The sequence below is a fragment of the Cololabis saira genome, chromosome 5 (assembly GCF_033807715.1).
Source record: "Cololabis saira isolate AMF1-May2022 chromosome 5, fColSai1.1, whole genome shotgun sequence".
Lineage (NCBI taxonomy): Eukaryota > Metazoa > Chordata > Actinopteri > Beloniformes > Belonidae > Cololabis > Cololabis saira.
The window spans coordinates 48,384,579-48,408,368 of record NC_084591.1 but is presented as its reverse complement, the minus strand read 5'-3'; the positions used below and the strand labels follow the sequence as shown (position 1 = coordinate 48,408,368).

The 23,790-nt window shown below is 43.4% G+C and overlaps 1 protein-coding gene across 4 annotated transcripts in view; it reads right to left on the bottom strand.

The window, feature by feature from the left end:
- Positions 1-594: 594 nt before the first annotated feature.
- Positions 595-23,790, bottom strand: part of setd6 (SET domain containing 6, protein lysine methyltransferase) — a 29,325-nt gene continuing 6,129 nt past the window's right edge. Inside the window, exons 6-10 of one of the 4 annotated variants that reach the window (XM_061722730.1) lie at positions 21,591-21,741; positions 14,563-14,788; positions 12,562-12,614; positions 12,400-12,531; positions 595-1,803 (exon numbers count right to left, since the gene is read on the bottom strand). In XM_061722730.1, coding sequence (XP_061578714.1) covers positions 1,444-1,803; positions 12,400-12,531; positions 12,562-12,614; positions 14,563-14,788; positions 21,591-21,741 — 922 coding nt within the window. In that variant the 3' untranslated portion in view covers positions 595-1,443. Of the gene's footprint in view, positions 1,804-12,399; positions 12,615-14,562; positions 14,789-21,590; positions 21,742-23,790 lie in introns of all 4 variants that reach the window. The other 3 variants (XM_061722732.1, XM_061722729.1, XM_061722731.1) reach the window with 3 other exon arrangements.

The window sequence follows — 23,790 nt, the reverse complement described above, 5'->3', positions numbered from 1 at the left end:
TGTTTGTGTTTTTTTTGTTGCAGATTTCCAGTGCTTGACGTGTGTTTCCGTGTGTTCCTGCTTCCTGGATTGGCAGTGGATGTTGCCCTGGTGGCTCCTGGAGCTTTTTCACAAATGTTTGACCTTTTTTTCCCCTTTTTTCTTTGTTTTTTTCTTCCCTTTTCCTTTTCCTTTTTTCTCGAGATTGTACTTCAACATTAATATTGACATTTCGACTTTTTTCTCGAAGTGCATAATGAAAAAAAAATCTTCCTCCTCTAAAATATTTAATTTTTCTCCTGCCTGGCCCTAATACTCTTCCGTAGATTTGCGTAACAAAAAGAGTCATGTGGAAAGACATTAACAGCTACATTTGCAGCCGAGGACCCAGTTCTAACTAATATAGAAACATGCAGCATGTGTTGCCTTCATTCTAAGGCTGATACAAGACTTGTGTTTTTGGTCCAATATGGCTCTTTCAACATTTTGGGTTGCAGACCCCTGGTTTAGGAGCTCTGACATGAATCTTAATTTCTGGGAAGATCTGACAACTGCAGTGTGGGGAGAATGTGAACACAGCAGTGCTCAGGAGTCACGACTGGACAAACACGCCTGCCCTTTCTTTGGTTTTATTATGGAAAAGTCTGAACGTTCATACAGATTTAGTGTCAAGTTTAACGTTTCCTTTGAAATGACTTCACACCTCTTGATTGGAAGGATAATTCCAATCAATTTGCTAATTTTCTTCTTGAGAAAATGACCATTTTCATGGTGTTTATTGATAACAGCAACACAAAAGAAAACATTAAAATGTTAGAGGACGTTGTTCATATTTCAGATGAAGAATGTGCTGAGTGCTCCTTGTAGCACCCTATAATGTAATCATTTCACCCTATAATGTAATCATTTCCTGAAAATGTAATAACATTTGCACTTAACTCAATCGAAAATGTAATAAAACCCAATAATATAAATAACTTCACCAATAATGTAATAAAATATCCTGATGGATATTGTAATAACATTTTTACCGATAATGTAATACATTATTACATTATTGGGAATTTATTACATGGAACTCAAAGTCTGCAATTTAACCCAATAGTCATTCTGGTGTTTCAAATCCAGCGTATAAAACATTCTTAGATACTTAAAACACAAAATGTAGAACTCTGGACTGAAAATGAACATATATATTACTATTTGTCAAGTATTACATTATCAGTTTTGAAAAAAAAAAAAAAAAAAGACGGGCCTGAAAATGTAATAAATTCCCAATAATGTAATAAGGTATTACATTATCGGTAAAAATGTTATTACAATATCAGTCAGGATATTTTATTACATTATTGGTGAAGTTATTACATTATTGGATTTTATTACCTTTTCGATTGAGTTAAGTGCACATTTTATTCCATTTTCAGGAAATGATTCCATTCTAGGAGCTCCAGTCCCGGTTCCAGCTCAGGACTGGGTGAGCTCCAGCAGCCGGTACAGGATCCTCTTCTGGCCGTAGCGGACCTGCAGGGCCTTCCCCTGCCGGGAGCTCAGTCTCTGCAGCGCCGCCTCGTCCTCCATCAGCAGCCGGTCTCCGTCCGTGTCTCCATCCGTGTCTCCGTCCGCGGCTCCGTCCTCCGCCCCCCCGTCTCTGTACGACCCCAGAGTCAGCCGGGTCGCTTCGTGAATCAGTCGCTTCCACGACGCCTTCAGTCCAGGAAGACCCTCGTTGGAGAAGGCGTGGGACGTCTCGTCGTCCTCGTCGTCTTCCTCCCATCCTTCATTGTCTCTGAACTCCACCAGCTCTTCCTTGGTCATGCACAGGACCTGGAAATGCACCAGAGACAGACATTTTTATTTTTTTAATTTCATTAGTTTGCACACAATAAAAGTAACACTTACAATCAAAATAGTAAAACCAATGCGACAGGAGAAGTCAAAAAGCCAACAGGCTTATGCAGAGAAAGCACCCACGACCACCTGCAGGTGGTCGTGGGTGGCTTGTAGCTTGCATTACGGAGCACAAGTCTTTTCCTGACCCTGCACCCCAACTTGGGACTTGCTGATTGGGCCGGAGCTTCGGGAGCTGCGTGCTGGCCTGCGGTCCCCACCCCCGGTCATCCCGTTGCTGCTTCCACCTGCCTGCTGTGCTGTTGCCGTCTCTGACCCACCAGTCTGGCCCTCGGCAGGAGGGTCCCCCCTTATGAGCCTGGTCCTGCTCAAGGTTTCTTCCCTCCTAAAGGGGAGTTTTTCCTTGCCACTGTTTGGCTTAAGGTTTTTCTCCCACTAGGGGAGTTTTTACCTGCCATTGTTTATGTAATAACTGCTCGGGGGTCATGTTCTGGGTATGGGTCTCTGTAAAGCGTGTAGAGACAACTCTGTTGTATTAGACGCTATATAAATAAAATTGAATTGAAATTGAATTGAATTGAAACCTCCCCTCAATTTTGGAAGTAAAACAGTAATTACAAAAAACAAAAACACACCAAGACGAAAACAAAAAACAAAGGTTAGACTACATACAGTAGTTACAGATCATCAACACACAAAAAATAATTAGCAAAAAAAAAAAAAAAAAAAAAAAAAAAAAATCAACAAAGAAAACTTGAAATTTTTTTTAAATGTGAATTAAATGAGATAATACATTTCTTTTAAAAATCTCCAGAGAAACAGAGCTTTTGATAATGCTAGATTTGGAGTTCCATATCTGTAACTCCACGATATCTGAGGGAAAACTGGCCGTGTTTAGTTTTATAAAAAGGAAGATGAAGATGATTGACCTGTCTAGTATTATATGAATGTATTTAGGGCCCAAGCACTGAAGGTGCGAGGACTCTATTGTATTTGTGGTGTTTATTATTCTTCTTCTTATTATTATTATTCTTCCGAGAAATGAATCTCCTTTTTGGAGGCCTTAACATTCTCAAACTCTCCAAATTTTGCACACGCTTCAAGAGTCGCGTAAAATTACGTATTTTATGGGCGACAGGCATGGGTCCACAAGAATGGGCCTTTATAGCGCCACCTATTTTATGTTTTTGAAGAGCTCCATAATATGGTTTGACTTACAGCAATGTCCTTTATGTGTCTATTATATCAGACAAAGCCCTACAAAAAAGTCTCTTGGACCCATGCTCTAAGTTACACAGGAAGTCCGGCATTTTGAACAGAAAATGGCATTTTTCATGAATTATGGTCATTTCCAGGCCTCGTACTTTAACAAACTCCTCCTAGAGATCTTATCCGATTGGCTCACAACTTGGTTTGTACAATCTAGACACATGGTTGACGCTAAATTGCGAAGCTTTTAAGTTTTCACCAGAGGGCTTGACCGTAGTCATCCGGCGAAGTTTGAGGTCATTTTTAAGCCTCACCATCAAACATCAATTGGCTGTAATTCAGCATTGTTATGCGCGCGCATCTCCCGTGGGGGGGCGGGGCATTGGAGCTGATGTTCAGCGCGGCCGCCATCTTGGATAAGGTACCGACGGCCATCTTGGAGAGGCTGGCAGAGATTTAGGGTGCGTCCCAATACTCCCCCTCGCCCTCGTTTTCTTCACTAACCCTAACTTTTGCGCGTTCCCGTGAAGGTAGTGGTGTCCCAATTCCTCTTTTCACCAAGGGGGAGGGGGCATAACGAGGGCTAGGGGCTGAGAATAGCCCCTTCAAATCGAGGGATTTCAGATGCTGACTTGGCGAGCGAGGGGGTATGAAGATTTCCCAGAATGCTTTTCGTCGTCATTTGCGGACTGAATCAAAAAAAAAAACATGGAGGACATTTCTGGTTTTTTTGGGAGTAAAATCAATATGTTGAGTTAGTTTCTGCATAAAAATGCATTTTGATTACATTTCTCGGCGCAAACCGATATTTTACTTTCATAATATTCACTCAGTGAATGTACATCATCCCTTTTTTGTCCGTTGTTCGCTAAGATCGCGCCGGAATATGGTTACGTAGGCTACGTAAGCTACGCCGTAGGTTACGTAAGCTACGCCGTAGGCTGCGTCTAGCTCGCCGACCGAGGAAAACATCCTTTACAGACTCGTCTCGATTTTGAGCAAGCAAGCATTTTTTCATTTTTTTGAGTCAAATGGCGAACTGCAAAGAGCAGGAGGATATTGAACCCACAAATGTAAGTATAATGTCCCATGGAATTAAAAAAATCACAGTGCTTTTGTATGTTTTAACAGTTTGAACAGTACATAGAAATACCACATTGTTTATTGTTTATTTTTAATACCAAAGATTGAAATTACCGGAGTCAAATTACTTGTTGGACAATGTTAGAACCTGGCCAATAAAGCTGATTCTGATTCTGAGTTAACGTAAGATAATATGTGGCTGCATGATGAGTCGGGTAGATAACATTGCCGTGTCCTGTTAACTACTCGTTAACTCTCATATTTTCTACAAATGTGTTGTATATTTCACATTACTATAAGGCAGCAACGTTATTTGGGGGGGGTGACGAAGTAATAATAACATTGCTTGCTGCCTTGTTATCATAGTTCAAACGTTTTTTTTTTGTTGTTTGTTTGTTTTTTTTACGAGGACGTTTGTGCATTGCAGTAATCACATTTCATTCCAGGGACTCCGGATCAGGTCCGACACCTAATAAGCTTTAGGACTAACAACGAGGAGAGTTTCAATAAGAAGAAATATGCTGCTAAACCACTGTGGGAGTGAGTGATCTAGCTATCTGCTTGCAGAATATCTGTGATGGGGTCCTTAACCATGGTATAACTACTATTCATCACTGTTTTCTGTTACAGGAAACTCATCAAAGAGCTGGAACTGGAGGGGAAGGTGACCGCAGCAGCCTCATGGCCTTTCTACAAAGAGATGCATGAGGTTTTGGGGTCCAGACCTTCAATCCAGCCTCCATGTTTGTTGGCGTCTTATGAAGATCCCTCGCAAATACTCATGGTAAGTTTAGCAGTAAAAAAGCACAATCTTATTCCCCAGTCCTTCTTCCTATAGCTAGCTTGTGCTACGACCGGTGGTTCTCTAACTGTTATTTTCTTTTCAGAACATAATCGACCCTCCATCCTCACCGGTGTCCTCTCTGACAAATTCAGAGGAAAGCACAGAGGTAATTTTTATTTATACAGTGATAATGAACCTGGTATGATGTTGTGGGTGTGTATGATAGTCCAGCCATGTGTGTAATCAACATGTGTATCCATCTTTTTTATCTCAGAACACTTTGGAAGACGCCAGCACATCGGCCTCAAGCTCTGCCTCACCAGCTGGAAGAGGAAGCTGGAAGCTTCAGGCATCAGGTCCACTTTCCCCCCGATCCCCCAAAAAAAGAAACTCTCTATGCAGGACTTCCTTCAAGCTGAGGCCGCCAAACAAGACAGAAGATGTCAAAAGAATGAAGAACACATGGACAGGTTTCTGAACCTTTTAGAGAAAATGGTGGACAGAACACCTCATCAGCAGTAGCAGCACATACACTGCAAACTTTTTTTTTTGTAAATATTTCTGTGCACATTTTTTTATATGGAATATACGTGCCATATTAACAGCGCTACAGCTGAAATTAAAACAGCTTTTGGCTCTCAGCTTCCTGATCAGGGTAGGGATGGAAACGAGGGGTAGGGGGAGAATTGGGACAGGCACCTGGGCCAAGTGCCCTAGATCTCAAGTGCCCTAAAATCTCCCCCTTCTTTTTTAGGGCTTAGGGAAGAAAAGAAGTGCGAGTGGAGAAAAGAAGGGCGAGTGAAGGAGAATTGGGATTGGCCCTTAGTTATGAAACAGGACGCTGTCACACATTAAAAATACGCACTTTTATGCTGAAAGACTTTGTATTATGCTCTTTTACAAAGACATGGTATGGAATATTGATAAATGTATAAATTAATTAATTGTATAAAGAAACAAGTTTTTATTGTTCATTTGAATTTATTTGAAGGGGAGAGGGGTGTGTTGTTGTATTTATTTATATATATTTATTTATTTATTTGAGAGTGAGAGTGAACTTTGTAATATTATAAGTCCTCTTGGCTTACTATTCCTATCCATTTTTCATTGACTGTTTTTTGTTTTTTTTTATAGCAAAAGGTGCAAATAAAAATATACACCGTCGGAATTCGGAAACTGATGATTATTTCTTCATCCACTGCATCTTTCATCCACTGGTGCGTTCAGGGACAATTGGAATTTACTCAATTTGGCGAGAATTGACCATTGTGGTTTCTCCTGTTTACTGGTGTGATGAGTGATATCTAAATATTGTAATCTTTAAAGGAGCTTGAGGCTCCTTTTAAAGGGATTGTGACATGAAAAACAAATTTTTCTTGATTTTTTGTGTTTTGTTGGGTGTCTTGACATCAATTACACCCAAAAAACAACGAACTTTTAACATTCAGTGTATTGTGTGCTTTCTGGGATTTTCCGCATAACTATGCAAAAACGGCGCATGTGGTTTGGTGGCGGGTCGTTACGTAACGATCCGCTAAATCACCGCCCCCTCCACCCAGCTCCCTGCCTCCTCTCCTCTCCAGCGCGCCATAAAGGCTGATTTATGGTTCCGCGTTACACCGACGCAGAGCCTACGGCGTAGGGTTACGCGGCGACGCGCACCATACGCTGAACCCTACGGCGTAGGCTCTGCGTCGATTTAACGCGGAACCATAAATGAGGCTTAACACGGAGCGGTTTAGAGCCTCTTTTGTTCTAATCACCGGAGGAAAACTGCTAAGAAGACCCGCGGCCACTGACTGGACTTAAGATAAGGGGACACTGCTGCTTGCATGCCTTTATTTTTATGATTGTTTGCTGTGGTTCGCCCTCCTGCTTTTCCGTGCATGCTTCGCCTCTCGCTCCGACGCCGCTGTGAGCGTATGGCTGGAGGAGGAGGAGGTTTGGAGGAGGAGCGGAGCAATGATTGACAGGAAAGGGGGGAAAGGAAGCATTTTTCACGGCGCAAAAAAACACTGTAATAAAAAGCCAGGAAAATAGTACTAGAGTGAAGTTTTTCTTGTTACACTCTTTTAGACACATTTGAGGGATGTTGGCCAAGACTTTTAATAGTGTTAAAAGCATGTTAAAAATGATGTCACAATACCTTTAAGAAATGAGACTCTCTAGCGCCACCATTCGCCACGACGGCCGTTGGGGGTACTGCAGCCAACAGTGAAGCCGGCACGGGAGAACGGGGAGAACGCGCATACAGCGTCATGTGACGTCACATCCGCAGGACAGCGCGGGAAATTCCGGGCACAATTGCAGCACATTTTGCAGCACACAGCCTGTTCAAGGCAACGGAGAGATACACTAGAGGAAACATTATTTTTGGTTTGGAACGCTTCATCTGACATTATTACTAGAAAACTTAAAACGTATACACATTTTTTTCATAAATCCTGCCACAATCCGGCCTCAAGCTCCTTTAATTACCAACTTCATCTAATTAATGTTTTTCATCTAACCTCAGTAGTGTGAGATATTGTTTCAATGGGAAACTGCACACAAACTCAGCGGCGGTTGGTGTTGTTTTTCCTATGGGCAAGCCAGGCCTGGTGATAAAATTGATATTTCATGGTTTGCATTAATGGGCGTGGCCTAACGGCTCAACAGCGCCCCCTAGAATACTTTTCTCTGCCATAACTTTTGAATGGTTTGACATAAAGAGTCGTGGGTGGTATCATGGGACTCGGTATTGAGTCCTTGACCATAATTGGTGAAAATTAGCCCTCCCCTTCTTCTGATTGGTTGTCCCGATTTTCTGCTATAACTTTTGAATGGTTTGACATAGAGAGTCGTGGGTGGTGTCATCACATTCTGTATGGAGTCCTTCACCTTCATTGGCCTGAATTAGCCCCGCCCCTTCTTCTGATTGGTTGTCCCTTTTTTCTGCTATAACTTTTGAATGGTTTGACATAGGAAGTCGTGGGTGGTGTCATTTTTGATATGCTTATGGGGGGCGGTGGCCGTGAGTGCGAGGGCCCGTTCATCGCTGCTTGCAGCTTTAATTATTATTATTATTATTATTCTTCCGAGAAATGAATTGCCTTTTTGGAGGCCTTAACATTCTCAAAAACTCTCCAAATTTTGCACAGGCTTCAAGAGTCGCGAAAAATTACGTATTTTATGGGCGACAGGCATGGGTCCACAAGAATGGGCTTTATAGCGCCACCTATTTTATGTTTTTTGAAGAGCCCCATAATATGGTTTGACTTACAGTAATGACCTTTATGTGTCTATTGTATCAGACAAAGCCCTACAAAAACGTCTCTTGGACTCATGTTCTAAGTTACACAGGAAGTCCGGCATTTTGAACAGAAAATGGCATTTTTTATGAATTCTGGTAATTTCCAGGCTTCGTACTTTAACAAACTCCTCCTAGAGATCTTATCCGATTGGCTCACAACTTGGTTTGTACAATCTAGACACATGGCCGACGCTAAATTGCGAAGCTTTTAAGTTTTTACCAGAGGGCGTGACCGTAGTGATACGGCGAAGTTTGAGGTCATTTTTAAGCCTCGCCATGAAACATCAATTGGCTGTAATTCAGCAATACATGATTTGATGTGGTCGAAAACGTATGTGCATGATTTTAGTCTGAGCCTGAACCCATCTATGGTGGAATAATCAGGATCGGTTGTAGCGCCACCTGTTGGCACCAGGAATTGTCATGTCTTCTAGTATAGTCTATCTGACAGGTTCCTCTATCTGACAGGTTCCAGTTTGTTCATGTACATGAGGTTTCTTCAGAACAGTCAAGGGTCTGTTATGGTGTTCCGCAGGGTTCAGTGCTAGGGCCAATCTTGTTTAGTTTATACATGCAGCCGTTGGGAAGTATAATCCAGAATCACGGCATACACTTTCATTGCTATGCTGATGATACGCAGCTCTACTTGTCTATGAAGCCGGATGAAACAGAACCGTTAGTTAAACTTCAGGCATGTCTTAGGGACATCAAGGACTGGATGTCCAGAAATTTCTTGGTGTTATTTTCGATCAGGATTTGTCGTTTAAACCATATGTCAATCAGGTTTGTAAAATAGCCTTTTTCCATCTCCGTAATATTGCAAAGATTAGGAAAATCCTCTCGCAGAGTGATGCAGAAAAACTAGTTAATGCGTTTGTATCTTCTAGACTAGATTACTGTAATGTGTTGTTAGCAGGATGTCCAAGTAATTTGCTGAATAGGCTCCAGCTGATCCAAAATGCAGCAGCACGAGTGCTGACAGGAATCAGCAGGAGAGACCACGTCTCTCCAGTGTTAGCGTCGCTCCATTGGTTACCCGTAAAATTCAGAATCCAATTTAAAATTGTATTACTTGCGTATAAAGCCCAAAACGGCTTAGCTCCGCATTATTTGCAAGACCTGATAGTGCCTTATGTTCCTGTCAGAGCTCTCCGTTCTCAGAGTGCAGGTTTACTCGTAGTTCCTAGAGTTTTACTTGGTCCAAATCGACCCAAAATCAATACATGTAATCAGGATTCCATTTTGAACAAGTGGATATGACAATCTTGGATGAACTCCATAGCGCCACCTTTTGGTCAGGTATACATTTTTCATCAAATTATGTGCTGTGATTGCTGTTTCGTTCATCCAATCACAATGAAATCCACACATATTATTGTCATAAGGGTCCTTATTGACTGCGTCGCGTATCGTGGTCATAACTTGAACGAAATTGTCATTTTACGTCACTGATTTTCTGTTAAAATAATCATTAAAAATCACTGGTGTTGTCTTAGGACAATTAAATGTCAGATTCAGATACCTTTCGACAGGACTCAAAAATCATGCGCGCGCAGCTCCCGCGGGGGGCGGGGCATTGGAGCCGACGTTCAGCGCGGCCGCCATCTTGGATGGGTCTCCGATGCGCCCGCCATCTTGGATGGGTCTCCATTGCGCCCTCAGTGTATTTATTTCTACTGAGAAAGGTTTTGTCCACGACTAAATCATCTATAACTCCCCGAATTTTTACCCGATTTTCACACGGTTTGGTTTGTTACAAACGGCAGAGATTTAGTTATGATACAGGTCACTGTCACACATTAAAAATACATACTTTTATGCTGAAATACTTTGTATTATGCTCTTTAACAAAGACATATGGTATGGCATATTGATAAATGTATAAATTAATTACTTTTTATAAAGAAACAAGTTTGATTGTTCATTTGAATTTATTTGAAGGGGAGAGGGGTGTGTTGTTGTATTTATTTATTTATTTATATTTATTTAATAATTTTCTTTCTTTCTTATTAATATTATTTATTTATTTTATTTAATTATTGTTTTGAAAAGTTAAAAAAGGGCAAAATATTGATATTTCTATTGTTATTGTAAATCTTTTTTTTTCTCTTATTGCCCTCAATAAATATATCTATAAAAATAAATCCAGGTCATTCCAGGGTCTTATACGACCCTGTTAGGCTTGATCTGGGGCTGGGGAGATAAAACCCTTGAAAAATAACTTTTTTGCAGCTTCTTGCGTGTGCTGGCTGTAACTGTAACTCTGTAACTGTAACTCTGTAACTGTAACTCTGTAACTCTGTAACTGTAACTCTGTAACTCCAGTGTAGTTCATTTAGCCTGGAGTGAGGAGACCCATCCAATATGGCGGCGACGATGGATTACGTTCCAGCATGTCATGAGGCGTCTACGTATTTATGTCGATGGGAGGGGGGGGTTATATGCGCGCAGCTCCCTGCTCCCACGGGATTTATTTAGACTCAATTTATTTTCCATTTACTATTCATTTTTGTGAATAATTTACACATCCAAATTATGTCAAATGAGTGAGTGAACTGTGTAATATTATAAGCCCTCTTGGCTTCCTATTGTTAATTTTTCATTGACTGTTTTTTGTTTTTTTTTTTATAGCAAAAGGTGCAAATAAAAATATACACCATCGGAATTCGGAAATTGATGATTATTTCTTCATCCACTGCATCTTTCATCCACTGGTGCGTTCAGGGACAATTGTAATTTACTGTATTTGGTGAGAATTGACCATTGTGGTTTCTCCTGTTTACTGGTGTGATGAGTGATATCTAAATATTGAAATCTTTAATTAGCAACTTCATCTAATTAATGTTTTTCATCTTACCTCAGTAGTGTGAGATATTGTTTCAATGGGAAACTGCACACAAACTCAGCAGCGGTTGGTGTTGTTTTTCCTATGGGAGGACTCTACCAGACTACAAAATAGATATTTACCAAAAAGCAGTAAAATCATGTTCTACGGATCATATCTGTGTATTTGAATTAATGCCATTAATAATAGAAAACTTTGTGCCTCAAGCCCCACAATACAGTTTGACGTACATTCACGAAAATCGGTACACACCTGTATCATGTTGCAACTTAAAGAAAAGTCTCTTGGCGCCATGGCCCAAACCCAACAGGAAGTCGGCCATTTTGAATATTTTGAATTAATCATGTAATTTTGGCGCAATTTATGCCATTCCTTCGACAGTTAATACGGCCCGAACCGTAACGTGCACCCAGGTGTGTTATACATCAAAATGTGCGTCTCCATCCTGCGACAACACGCATTACTTTTCTCATTCAAAAGTGTTACCGTGGCGACGATGGATGCCAAAAAGCGCGCCCACCCTTCATCTGATTTGGGGAACTATTAAATATGGACCAAAGTCACCAAATTTTTCACGCAAGCCAGGCCTGGCGATAAATGTGATATTTAATGGTTTGCATTAATGGGCGTGGCCTAATGGCTCAACAGCACCCCCTAGAAAACTTTGTGCCTCAAGCCCCACAATACGGTTTGACGTACATGCACGAACATCGGTACACACCTGTATCATGTCACAACCATATTTGATAGTTCCTACTTTCTGCCATAACTTTTGAATGGTTTTATATAAAGAGTCGTGGGTGGTGTCACCGGACTCGGTTTTGAGTCCTTGAACATAATTGGTGCTAATTAGCCCCGCCTCTTTTTCTGATTGGTCGATATTTGATAGTCCCTATTCTCTGCCATAACCTTTGAACGGGTTGTGATAAAGACATGTGGGTGGTGTCATCGGATTCGGTATTGAGTACTTCACCTTCATTGGCCTGAATTAGCCCCGCCCCTTCTTCTGATTGGTGAATATTTGATAGCCCCTACTTTCTTCCATAACTTTTGAATGGTTTGATATAGAGAGTCGTGGGTGGTGTCATCTGCTAAATGTCCAGGCCTGAAGAATCTACATCAAGTCATACAAGCCTCCACTGCAGCCTGAACGTTACAAGGGTGGAGGACCGTTCATCACTGCTTGCAGCTTTGAGAATTATATTTGAAATAATTACTAAACGATAGTGGTTAAGAAAAAGGCAAAAACATATGTTTGTATAAAAACACACATATCTGATGAATATTTATGTCATATACTGAAAGAATTTAGAGTTTTCAGCCCTCCTCCGTCTCAGACGGACGTGTGTGCGGCGTCACCTTGAGGGCGGCGTGCAGCTCAGAGTCGGTGAGGCATCCCTGCTCGCTGAAGACGAAGGCTCCCTTCTCCTGCATGGTCTCGGAGAGCAGCTCCACCCGCGCCTCCACCAGCTGCTCCAGCTCCACCCGCGCCTCCACCAGCTGCTCCAGCTCCACCCGCGCCTCCACCAGCTGCTCCAGCTCCACCCGCTCCAGCTCCGCTCCACTCCCCACGGCTGCTGGACGGACCACGAGAGCAAAACCACACCAGTTACTTCAAAAGGAAAGGTGGACACAAGTCCAGGATGTTCATCCTGAACAGGTTGGAGCTTTTATCCAATCAAGAGTTTCTCCACTTTCCAACACTTCCCTCAACAGCAGTATACATCAAATCAAATCAATCTCTATTTATATAGCGCTTTTTATGCATATAAGCAGTACTGGAGTTGAGGGGGGATGAGGGGGGATGAGGGGGGATGGCATCCCCTCTGAAATAAAAATGGTCCAAATCATCCCTGTCGCTACCTGATTTGAGTCCCTACCCTATTTGAGTCCCACATGCGCAGTCGCGTCCAATGTCGTCGGCCATCTTGGAAAGCAAAATACGGGAACACCACTTGGACAAACTATATACATAAAAATAAATGGAAAAAAAGGCAAACCCTCCATAATATGTTATAAAAACGAAATAAAAAATGATATAACATCTATAAAGGTACTATCAAAAGAAAATCAGTCTAAGTTACAATCTTGCTACGCTTAAACACTTTTGTTGAAACGTCAAGCCCTGTGATTATTTTATTTTGTGAGTAGTTTTTTTTATAATAAACTTTATTTAAAGTATTTTCTGATCTGAATTCTGATCTGAATTAACATATCAAAAGTACAAAATTCCTTTGAGGAAACATTTGTTTGCAACTGAAACATACCAAGTTCACAACACACAAGCGAATAAGTATACCTATACATTTTTTCCAAGATAATCTTCTAAGATTAAAGAAAAAATAAAGAAAAACAATCACAAAATAAAATAATCACAGGGCTTGACGTTTCAACAAAAGTGTTTAAGTGTAGCAAGATTGTAACTTAGACTGATTTTCTTTTGATAGTACCTTTATAGATGTTATATAATTTTTTATTTCGTTTTTATAACATATTATGGAGGGTTTGCCTTTTTTTCCATTTATTTTTATGTATATAGTTTGTCCAAGTGGTGTTCCCGTATTTTGCTTTCCAACATGGCCGACGATGTTGGACGCGACTGCGCATGTGTGACTCAAATAGGGTAGGGACTCAAATAAGGTAGTGACAATCCCCCCTGTAAAACTGCCATCCCTCCTTTCCATCCCTTATGTCATTTCATCAATGAATGTGGTTTTACTGCTATTTCAACATTTAGAGTCATCACCAGAAAAATAACACCAGAAAAATAACTTATTTGACAAAGCCAATGCAGCGATTCTAAAACTGGTGTAATGTGAGCCTTCTGGTCTTCACCAGCACACGTGCAGCTGAGTTTTGTAATAATTGGAGACTAGAAATGCTCTTTTTAGGAAGACCAGAAAGCGGGGCGTTACAATAATCAATACGACATCAGCACCTCCGTGTTTGCCCGAGAGAGAAACAGGCGGACTCTGGCGATGTTCTTAAGGTGGTAAAAACCTATGTTTGTTGTGTTTTTTGATATGAGGAACAAGATTCAGCTCAGAGTCAAAAATAACACCCAGGTTCTTTACACAATGTGATGGTTTAAAATCTCTCTCTCTTGGCTTCAGGACCAATAATTAAAACTGTCCATCCTCTCCTGGTCTCCTTTTTACGGAAGAGTATTAGGGCCAGGCAGGAGAAAAACTAAAATAATATTTTAGAGGAGGAAGATTTTTTTTTCCATTATGCACTTCGAGAAAAAAGTCAAAATTTCAGGAATAAAGTCAAAATGTTGAGAAAAAAGTCAAAATGTTGAGAATAAAGTTGAAATTTCGCCTTTTTTCTCAACATTTCAACTTTATTCTCGAAATTTTGAAATTTTCAAGAAAAAGGTCAAAATTTCGAGAATAAAGTTGAAATGTTGAGAAAAAAGGCGAAATTTCAACTTTATTCTCAACATTTAGACTTTTTTCTCGAAGTGCACAATAAAATGTATTAATATTTTTTCTCCTGCATGGCCCTGATACTCTTCCGTACCTTTCTGAGCGTTTACGCTCTTCTCTGCTCCCTCTGCTCCGTCACCTCGTCTGGCGGCCGCGAGCAGGTTGCTGACGGGGACGTCGGCCGTGTCGTTGGCGTTGCTGGGATACGGCTCCGTGAAGCCGTACATGTGCAGCAGCTGCGCGTTGGCCAGCTGCCCGTAGGTGTTGAACACTTCCTCCCCTCTGCGGATGTAGCGCATGGACACCATCTTCAGACTGTCCTGCAACACAACGGAGTCAGGAGAATCATCTTCAGACTGTCCTGCAACACAACACGTGTCAGGAGAATCATCTTCAGACTGTCCTGCAACACAACACTAGTCAGGAGAATCATCTTCAGACTGTCCTGCAACACAACGGAGTCAGGAGAATCATCTTCAGACTGTCCTGCAACACAACACTAGTCAGGAGAACCATCTTCAGACTGTCCTGCAACACAACGGAGTCAGGAGAATCATCTTCAGACTGTCCTGCAACACAACGGAGTCAGGAGAATCATCTTCAGACTGTCCTGCAACACAACGGAGTCAGGAGAATCATCTTCAGACTGTCCTGCAACACAACACTAGTCAGGAGAATCATCTTCAGACTGTCCTGCAACACAACGGAGTCAGGAGAATCATCTTCAGACTGTCCTGCAACACAACACTAGTCAGGAGAATCATCTTCAGACTGTCCTGCAACACAACGGAGTCAGGAGAATCATCTTCAGACTGTCCTGCAACACAACACGAGTCAGGAGAATCATCTTCAGACTGTCCTGCAACACAACGGAGTCAGGAGAATCATCTTCAGACTGTCCTGCAACACAACACGTGTGAGGAGAATCATCTTCAGACTGTCCTGCAACACAACACTAGTGTCAGGAGAATCATCTTCAGACTATCCTGCAACACAACACTAGTCAGGAGAATCATCTTCAGACTGTCCTGCAACACAACACTAGTCAGGAGAATCATCTTCAGACTGTCCTGCAACACAACGGAGTCAGGAGAATCATCTTCAGACTGTCCTGCAACACAACACGTGTGAGGAGAATCATCTTCAGACTGTCCTGCAACACAACGGAGTCAGGAGAATCATCTTCAGACTGTCCTGCAACACAACGGAGTCAGGAGAATCATCTTCAGACTGTCCTGCAACACAACACTAGTCAGGAGAATCATCTTCAGACTGTCCTGCAACACAACGGAGTCAGGAGAATCATCTTCAGACTGTCCTGCAACACAACGGAGTCAGGAGAATCATCTTCAGACTGTCCTGCAACACAACACTAGTCAGGAGAATCATCTTCAGACTGTCCTGCAACACAACACTAGTCAGGAGAATCATCTTCAGACTGTCCTGCAACACAACGGAGTCAGGAGAATCATCTTCAGACTGTCCTGCAACACAACACGAGTCAGGAGAATCATCTTCAGACTGTCCTGCAACACAACACGAGTCAGGAGAATCATCTTCAGACTGTCCTGCAACACAACACGAGTCAGGAGAATCATCTTCAGACTGTCCTGCAACACAACACGTGTCAGGAGAATCATCTTCAGACTGTCCTGCAACACAACACTAGTCAGGAGAATCATCTTCAGACTGTCCTGCAACACAACACTAGTCAGGAGAACCATCTTCAGACTGTCCTGCAACACAACACGTGTCAGGAGAATCATCTTCAGACTGTCCTGCAACACAACACGAGTCAGGAGAATCATCTTCAGACTGTCCTGCAACACAACGGAGTCAGGAGAATCATCTTCAGACTGTCCTGCAACACAACACGAGTCAGGAGAATCATCTTCAGACTGTCCTGCAACACAACACGAGTCAGGAGAATCATCTTCAGACTGTCCTGCAACACAACACTAGTCAGGAGAATCATCTTCAGACTGTCCTGCAACACAACGGAGTCAGGAGAATCATCTTCAGACTGTCCTGCAACACAACACTAGTCAGGAGAATCATCTTCAGACTGTCCTGCAACACAACACGAGTCAGGAGAATCATCTTCAGACTGTCCTGCAACACAACGGAGTCAGGAGAATCATCTTCAGACTGTCCTGCAACACAACGGAGTCAGGAGAATCATCTTCAGACTGTCCTGCAACACAACACTAGTCAGGAGAACCATCTTCAGACTGTCCTGCAACACAACACGTGTCAGGAGAATCATCTTCAGACTGTCCTGCAACACAACACGAGTCAGGAGAATCATCTTCAGACTGTCCTGCAACACAACACTAGTCAGGAGAATCATCTTCAGACTGTCCTGCAACACAACACTAGTCAGGAGAATCATCTTCAGACTGTCCTGCAACACAACGGAGTCAGGAGAATCATCTTCAGACTGTCCTGCAACACAACGGAGTCAGGAGAATCATCTTCAGACTGTCCTGCAACACAACACTAGTCAGGAGAACCATCTTCAGACTGTCCTGCAACACAACACTAGTCAGGAGAATCATCTTCAGACTGTCCTGCAACACAACACGAGTCAGGAGAATCATCTTCAGACTGTCCTGCAACACAACACTAGTCAGGAGAATCATCTTCAGACTGTCCTGCAACACAACACGAGTCAGGAGAATCATCTTCAGACTGTCCTGCAACACGAGTGTCAGGAGAATCATCTTCAGACTGTCCTGCAACACAACGGAGTCAGGAGAATCATCTTCAGACTGTCCTGCAACACAACGGAGTCAGGAGAATCATCTTCAGACTGTCCTGCAACACAACACGAGTCAGGAGAATCATCTTCAGACTGTCCTGCAACACAACACTAGTCAGGAGAATCATCTTCAGACTGTCCTGCAACACAACACTAGTCAGGAGAATCATCTTCAGACTGTCCTGCAACACAACGGAGTCAGGAGAATCATCTTCAGACTGTCCTGCAACACAACACGAGTCAGGAGAATCATCTTCAGACTGTCCTGCAACACAACACTAGTCAGGAGAATCATCTTCAGACTGTCCTGCAACACAACACGAGTCAGGAGAATCATCTTCAGACTGTCCTGCAACACGAGTGTCAGGAGAATCATCTTCAGACTGTCCTGCAACACAACGGAGTCAGGAGAATCATCTTCAGACTGTCCTGCAACACAACACGAGTCAGGAGAATCATCTTCAGACTGTCCTGCAACACAACACTAGTCAGGAGAATCATCTTCAGACTGTCCTGCAACACAACACGAGTCAGGAGAATCATCTTCAGACTGTCCTGCAACACGAGTGTCAGGAGAATCATCTTCAGACTGTCCTGCAACACAACGGAGTCAGGAGAATCATCTTCAGACTGTCCTGCAACACAACGGAGTCAGGAGAATCATCTTCAGACTGTCCTGCAACACAACACTAGTCAGGAGAATCATCTTCAGACTGTCCTGCAACACAACACGAGTCAGGAGAATCATCTTCAGACTGTCCTGCAACACAACACTAGTCAGGAGAATCATCTTCAGACTGTCCTGCAACACAACACGAGTCAGGAGAATCATCTTCAGACTGTCCTGCAACACAACACGTGTCAGGAGAATCATCTTCAGACTGTCCTGCAACACAACGGAGTCAGGAGAATCATCTTCAGACTGTCCTGCAACACAACACGAGTCAGGAGAATCATCTTCAGACTGTCCTGCAACACAACGGAGTCAGGAGAATCATCTTCAGACTGTCCTGCAACACAACACTAGTCAGGAGAATCATCTTCAGACTGTCCTGCAACACAACACGTGTCAGGAGAATCATCTTCAGACTGTCCTGCAACACAACACTAGTCAGGAGAATCATCTTCAGACTGTCCTGCAACACAACACGAGTCAGGAGAATCATCTTCAGACTGTCCTGCAACACAACACGAGTCAGGAGAATCATCTTCAGACTGTCCTGCAACACAACGGAGTCAGGAGAATCATCTTCAGACTGTCCTGCAACACAACACTAGTCAGGAGAATCATCTTCAGACTGTCCTGCAACACAACACTAGTCAGGAGAATCATCTTCAGACTGTCCTGCAACACGAGTGTCAGGAGAATCATCTTCAGACTGTCCTGCAACACAACACGAGTCAGGAGAATCATCTTCAGACTGTCCTGCAACACGAGTGTCAGGAGAATCATCTTCAGACTGTCCTGCAACACAACGGAGTCAGGAGAATCATCTTCAGACTGTCCTGCAACACAACGGAGTCAGGAGAATCATCTTCAGACTGTCCTGCAACACAACACGAGTCAGGAGAATCATCTTCAGACTGTCCTGCAACACAACACTAGTCAGGAGAATCATCTTCAGACTGTCCTGCAACACAACACTAGTCAGGAGAATCATCTTCAGACTGTCCTGCAACACAACACTAGTCAGGAGAATCATCTTCAGACTGTCCTGCAACACAACACGAGTCAGGAGAATCATCTTCAGACTGTCCTGCAACACGAGTGTCAGGAGAATCATCTTCAGACTGTCCTGCAACACAACGGAGTCAGGAGAATCATCTTCAGACTGTCCTGCAACACAACACTAGTCAGGAGAACCATCTTCAGACTGTCCTGCAACACAACACGTGTCAGGAGAATCATCTTCAGACTGTCCTGCAACACAACACTAGTCAGGAGAATCATCTTCAGACTGTCCTGCAACACAACACTAGTCAGGAGAATCATCTTCAGACTGTCCTGCAACACAACGGAGTCAGGAGAATCATCTTCAGACTGTCCTGCAACACAACGGAGTCAGGAGAATCATCTTCAGACTGTCCTGCAACACAACGGAGTCAGGAGAATCATCTTCAGACTGTCCTGCAACACAACGGAGTCAGGAGAATCATCTTCAGACTGTCCTGCAACACGAGTGTCAGGAGAATCATCTTCAGACTGTCCTGCAACACAACGGAGTCAGGAGAATCATCTTCAGACTGTCCTGCAACACAACGGAGTCAGGAGAATCATCTTCAGACTGTCCTGCAACACAACACTAGTCAGGAGAATCATCTTCAGACTGTCCTGCAACACAACACGAGTCAGGAGAATCATCTTCAGACTGTCCTGCAACACAACACTAGTCAGGAGAATCATCTTCAGACTGTCCTGCAACACAACACGAGTCAGGAGAATCATCTTCAGACTGTCCTGCAACACAACACGTGTCAGGAGAATCATCTTCAGACTGTCCTGCAACACAACGGAGTCAGGAGAATCATCTTCAGACTGTCCTGCAACACAACACGAGTCAGGAGAATCATCTTCAGACTGTCCTGCAACACAACGGAGTCAGGAGAATCATCTTCAGACTGTCCTGCAACACAACGGAGTCAGGAGAATCATCTTCAGACTGTCCTGCAACACAACACTAGTCAGGAGAATCATCTTCAGACTGTCCTGCAACACAACACGTGTCAGGAGAATCATCTTCAGACTGTCCTGCAACACAACACTAGTCAGGAGAATCATCTTCAGACTGTCCTGCAACACAACACGAGTCAGGAGAATCATCTTCAGACTGTCCTGCAACACAACACTAGTCAGGAGAATCATCTTCAGACTGTCCTGCAACACAACACGAGTCAGGAGAATCATCTTCAGACTGTCCTGCAACACAACGGAGTCAGGAGAATCATCTTCAGACTGTCCTGCAACACAACACTAGTCAGGAGAATCATCTTCAGACTGTCCTGCAACACAACACTAGTCAGGAGAATCATCTTCAGACTGTCCTGCAACACAACACTAGTCAGGAGAATCATCTTCAGACTGTCCTGCAACACGAGTGTCAGGAGAATCATCTTCAGACTGTCCTGCAACACAACACGAGTCAGGAGAATCATCTTCAGACTGTCCTGCAACACGAGTGTCAGGAGAATCATCTTCAGACTGTCCTGCAACACAACACTAGTCAGGAGAATCATCTTCAGACTGTCCTGCAACACAACACTAGTCAGGAGAATCATCTTCAGACTGTCCTGCAACACAACACTAGTCAGGAGAATCATCTTCAGACTGTCCTGCAACACGAGTGTCAGGAGAATCATCTTCAGACTGTCCTGCAACACAACACGAGTCAGGAGAATCATCTTCAGACTGTCCTGCAACACGAGTGTCAGGAGAATCATCTTCAGACTGTCCTGCAACACAACACTAGTCAGGAGAATCCCGCTGAGTGACAGCCTGTCCTAACTGCACGCGAGCGTCCGACTATTGCGTCGCACTGCGTGGCATTGGACACTCTCTGTCCTGAAACACTGAAGGCGTTTTGGGCCCACACGTTATTTTGATTGACAGCTGAAACTCACTTTTTAAAAGACTGATTTATGGTTCCGCGTTACATGGAAACGGTGTAACGCGGAACCATAAATCAGCCTTTATTCACCGCACTACCCGCCCATGCGCTCCTGAAAGAAACTCCTAAAATAACTCCTAAAAGAGTAAAGAGACAAGTAAAAGATGGTGAGTACTTGTAATTTTCCTACGTTTGTACTTTCTAAACAGAAAACAAGCTTGATATTGTGATGTTTAAATGTTCTTCTATTTTCTTCCTGCCGCTCGCGTTGAAAGTGCTGTACGAAACAGTCATGATGAGGAACGGCTGATCCAGTTAGTTGAAATGAGAAGTTATCTCTATGATTCCTCCTCATTTCAATACAAAAACCTCAATAAAGTGGCAGAAGGAAATATTTCATTATTATATATTATCTTATTATTATATCTTATTGTCTTATCAAAACCTTCCAGCTCTCTGGCGATCTCCCTCCAGCAGCTGAACTTTATTGAGGTTCTTGTATTGAAATGACTGTTTCCTACAGCGCTTTCAACCGGCTTTCAACGCCAGCGACAGGAAGAAAATAGAAGCAGGACGTCCAACAAATGTTCAGCTCAAAACGGCGCAGCGTCGCGCTGCGTCGCTGCAGCCAGTTAGGACAGTCCAATAGAAAATAAAGCAATAGAATTGTTTTTGTCACTGACGCTCGCTCGCGTCACATGCAGTTAGGACCCGGTGTGATGGACGGCCAGGAGGCCGGGAGGCTGCAGCGCTCACCGCCGTGAACTCCAGCTGAGCGTTGTGCCGGGACACGTGGTTCAGCATGTCTGCCATGGGAACCATCATGGGAGGACCGGGGGCCTCCTCCTCATCCTCCTCTTCATCATCCTCCTCTTCATCACCATCCTCTCCTCGCGGCTCCGTGAAGCTACAGCAGAGATTAGACTTTGATTTTTATTTTTCTCTCCTTTCTTTTATACAGAAGAGTATTAGGGCCATGCAGGGGAGAAATATTTGAGAGGGGAAGATTTGATATCGTCTCCACTGGTCCAAATCAAAGTTAGTTAAATGTGTGCCCAATACCAATCCTATGTGTGATTGTTGTGGACAAACAGCAGCACCCTTGCACATATGTTTTGGTTTTGTTCAAACAGGGTTTCCGTTGTCCGGTAATTGCCGGACTTTGTCCGGTAAAATATGCCCAAGTCCGGTATTTTAGAACCTCTCTGGTGAAAATACTCCTCCCAAGCACAATTTCAGTTGTAATAAAATGGGTAATTTCCACATCATTTTATGAAAAAACATATACTTTTTTTTACGAATGAGCAGTGTGTGTGTGTGTGTGTGAATAAATTAATGTAGCCTATATGTGAAACTAAACTTTTTTTCTGCGCGGAACGAAACAGGCAAATCTTAAAAGCTTTTTTTTTAAATGAAAAAGCTCTAACGGCGAGGGTGATGATGAGTCTACTTCTAAAAACCTCTCTGAAGAGATGGAGACTACAGATGATGCTCTGGCCCCCGCCGAACAGAAACCGAAATGTCGGGGGTTCCGACTTGAATGAAAGACAAATATCCCTGGCTGAGGTGCCACATCATCCATGGATCCAGAAAAATGTTTTGCTCACACTGCGAGAAGTCGGGGAGGAAGAATGGATTCACCAAAGGATCAACAAACATGAGAATTTCATCTCCCGTTGAGTACAGTCAGTGCAATGATCACGTTTCAGCGCTCACTTTATCCGCACAGCGAGCAGCAATGAAAGGCCACTGTGAGAGGGCAAAAGAAACCTCAAACACGAAGCTGTGCTCTCAGCTAAAAGTTGTATTTTACATGGACAAAAATGACATGGCATGTCACCAGTATGAGGGATTGACTGAGCTACTTGGAGCAGTTAAGGCTCCAGATTTTGTGCCAGGTGACGGCATTTACCGGCACAGCGGCCCGTTGATGACATGGAAACGGCAGTGGAAAGCGTTGTGATGAAGCAGCTAGAGGAAAAACTAAAGGGTAGTGACTTCATAGGAGTTATTATTGATGAGACGGTAAATATCACCGTGAACAAGAAGCTGATCATATACGTCAAAATGGAAGTACAAGGGAGAGCTGAGACACGTTTGCTGGGGAATGATGATGTACAGTCCGGGACTGCAGTGTATATTCAACAAACTGGTTGAAGTGCTCCGCGAGCGGGATGTGGAGCTGTCCCGCGTCACTGCCCTGGGCTCAGACGGAGCAAGTGTAATGATGGGAAGGCATAATGGAGTTGGTGCTCTTCTGAAGAGAGAGAGTGCGTTTTCCCTTCAGGTGCACTGTACTGCACACCGTGTGGCGCTGGCCGCGCAACATGCGGCCAAATCTGTGGACCAGATAGGGGCCTACAAGCGCACAGTTGCTTCTGTGTACACTTTTACAAGCACTCAGCCAGCAGGACCAATCGCCTCCGTCAGCTGACAGCAGCGCTCAGCGATGAAGACATGACGAGCCTGAAGCAGCCGTGCGCTGTCCGCTGGCTGTCCGTGCACAAGGCAGTGGAAACTGGCCTGCTTTAGTGATGGAGCTAAATGAAGAGGCTGTGGGACGAAATGCCCGAGCCCAAGGTATTCTTGGTCAAATCCAGCCGTACAGCTTCATGGCCTTGACTCATATCCTGGCTGATGTGTTACCTGTGATGACCAAACTGAATGTGGTTTTCCAAAAAGAAGATGTGAATCTTGCCACAGTTAGACCAATGGTTCAAGCATCAGTTGCGGCACTAACACGGTTACGCGATGCCCCAGGTCCAGGAGAAGAGCGGTTTCAGGCGGATTGCCAAGACGACATGTACAGGGAAGTGAAAGTGACACATGCAAGTGACCGGGCCGTTCAGGCTTTCAGAAAAGCCAGAGCACACTATATCCAGCATCTAATAGATGCTTTACATGACCCATTCCCTAAAGATTCACTGGATCTACTTAACTGCCTTGATGTCCTTCT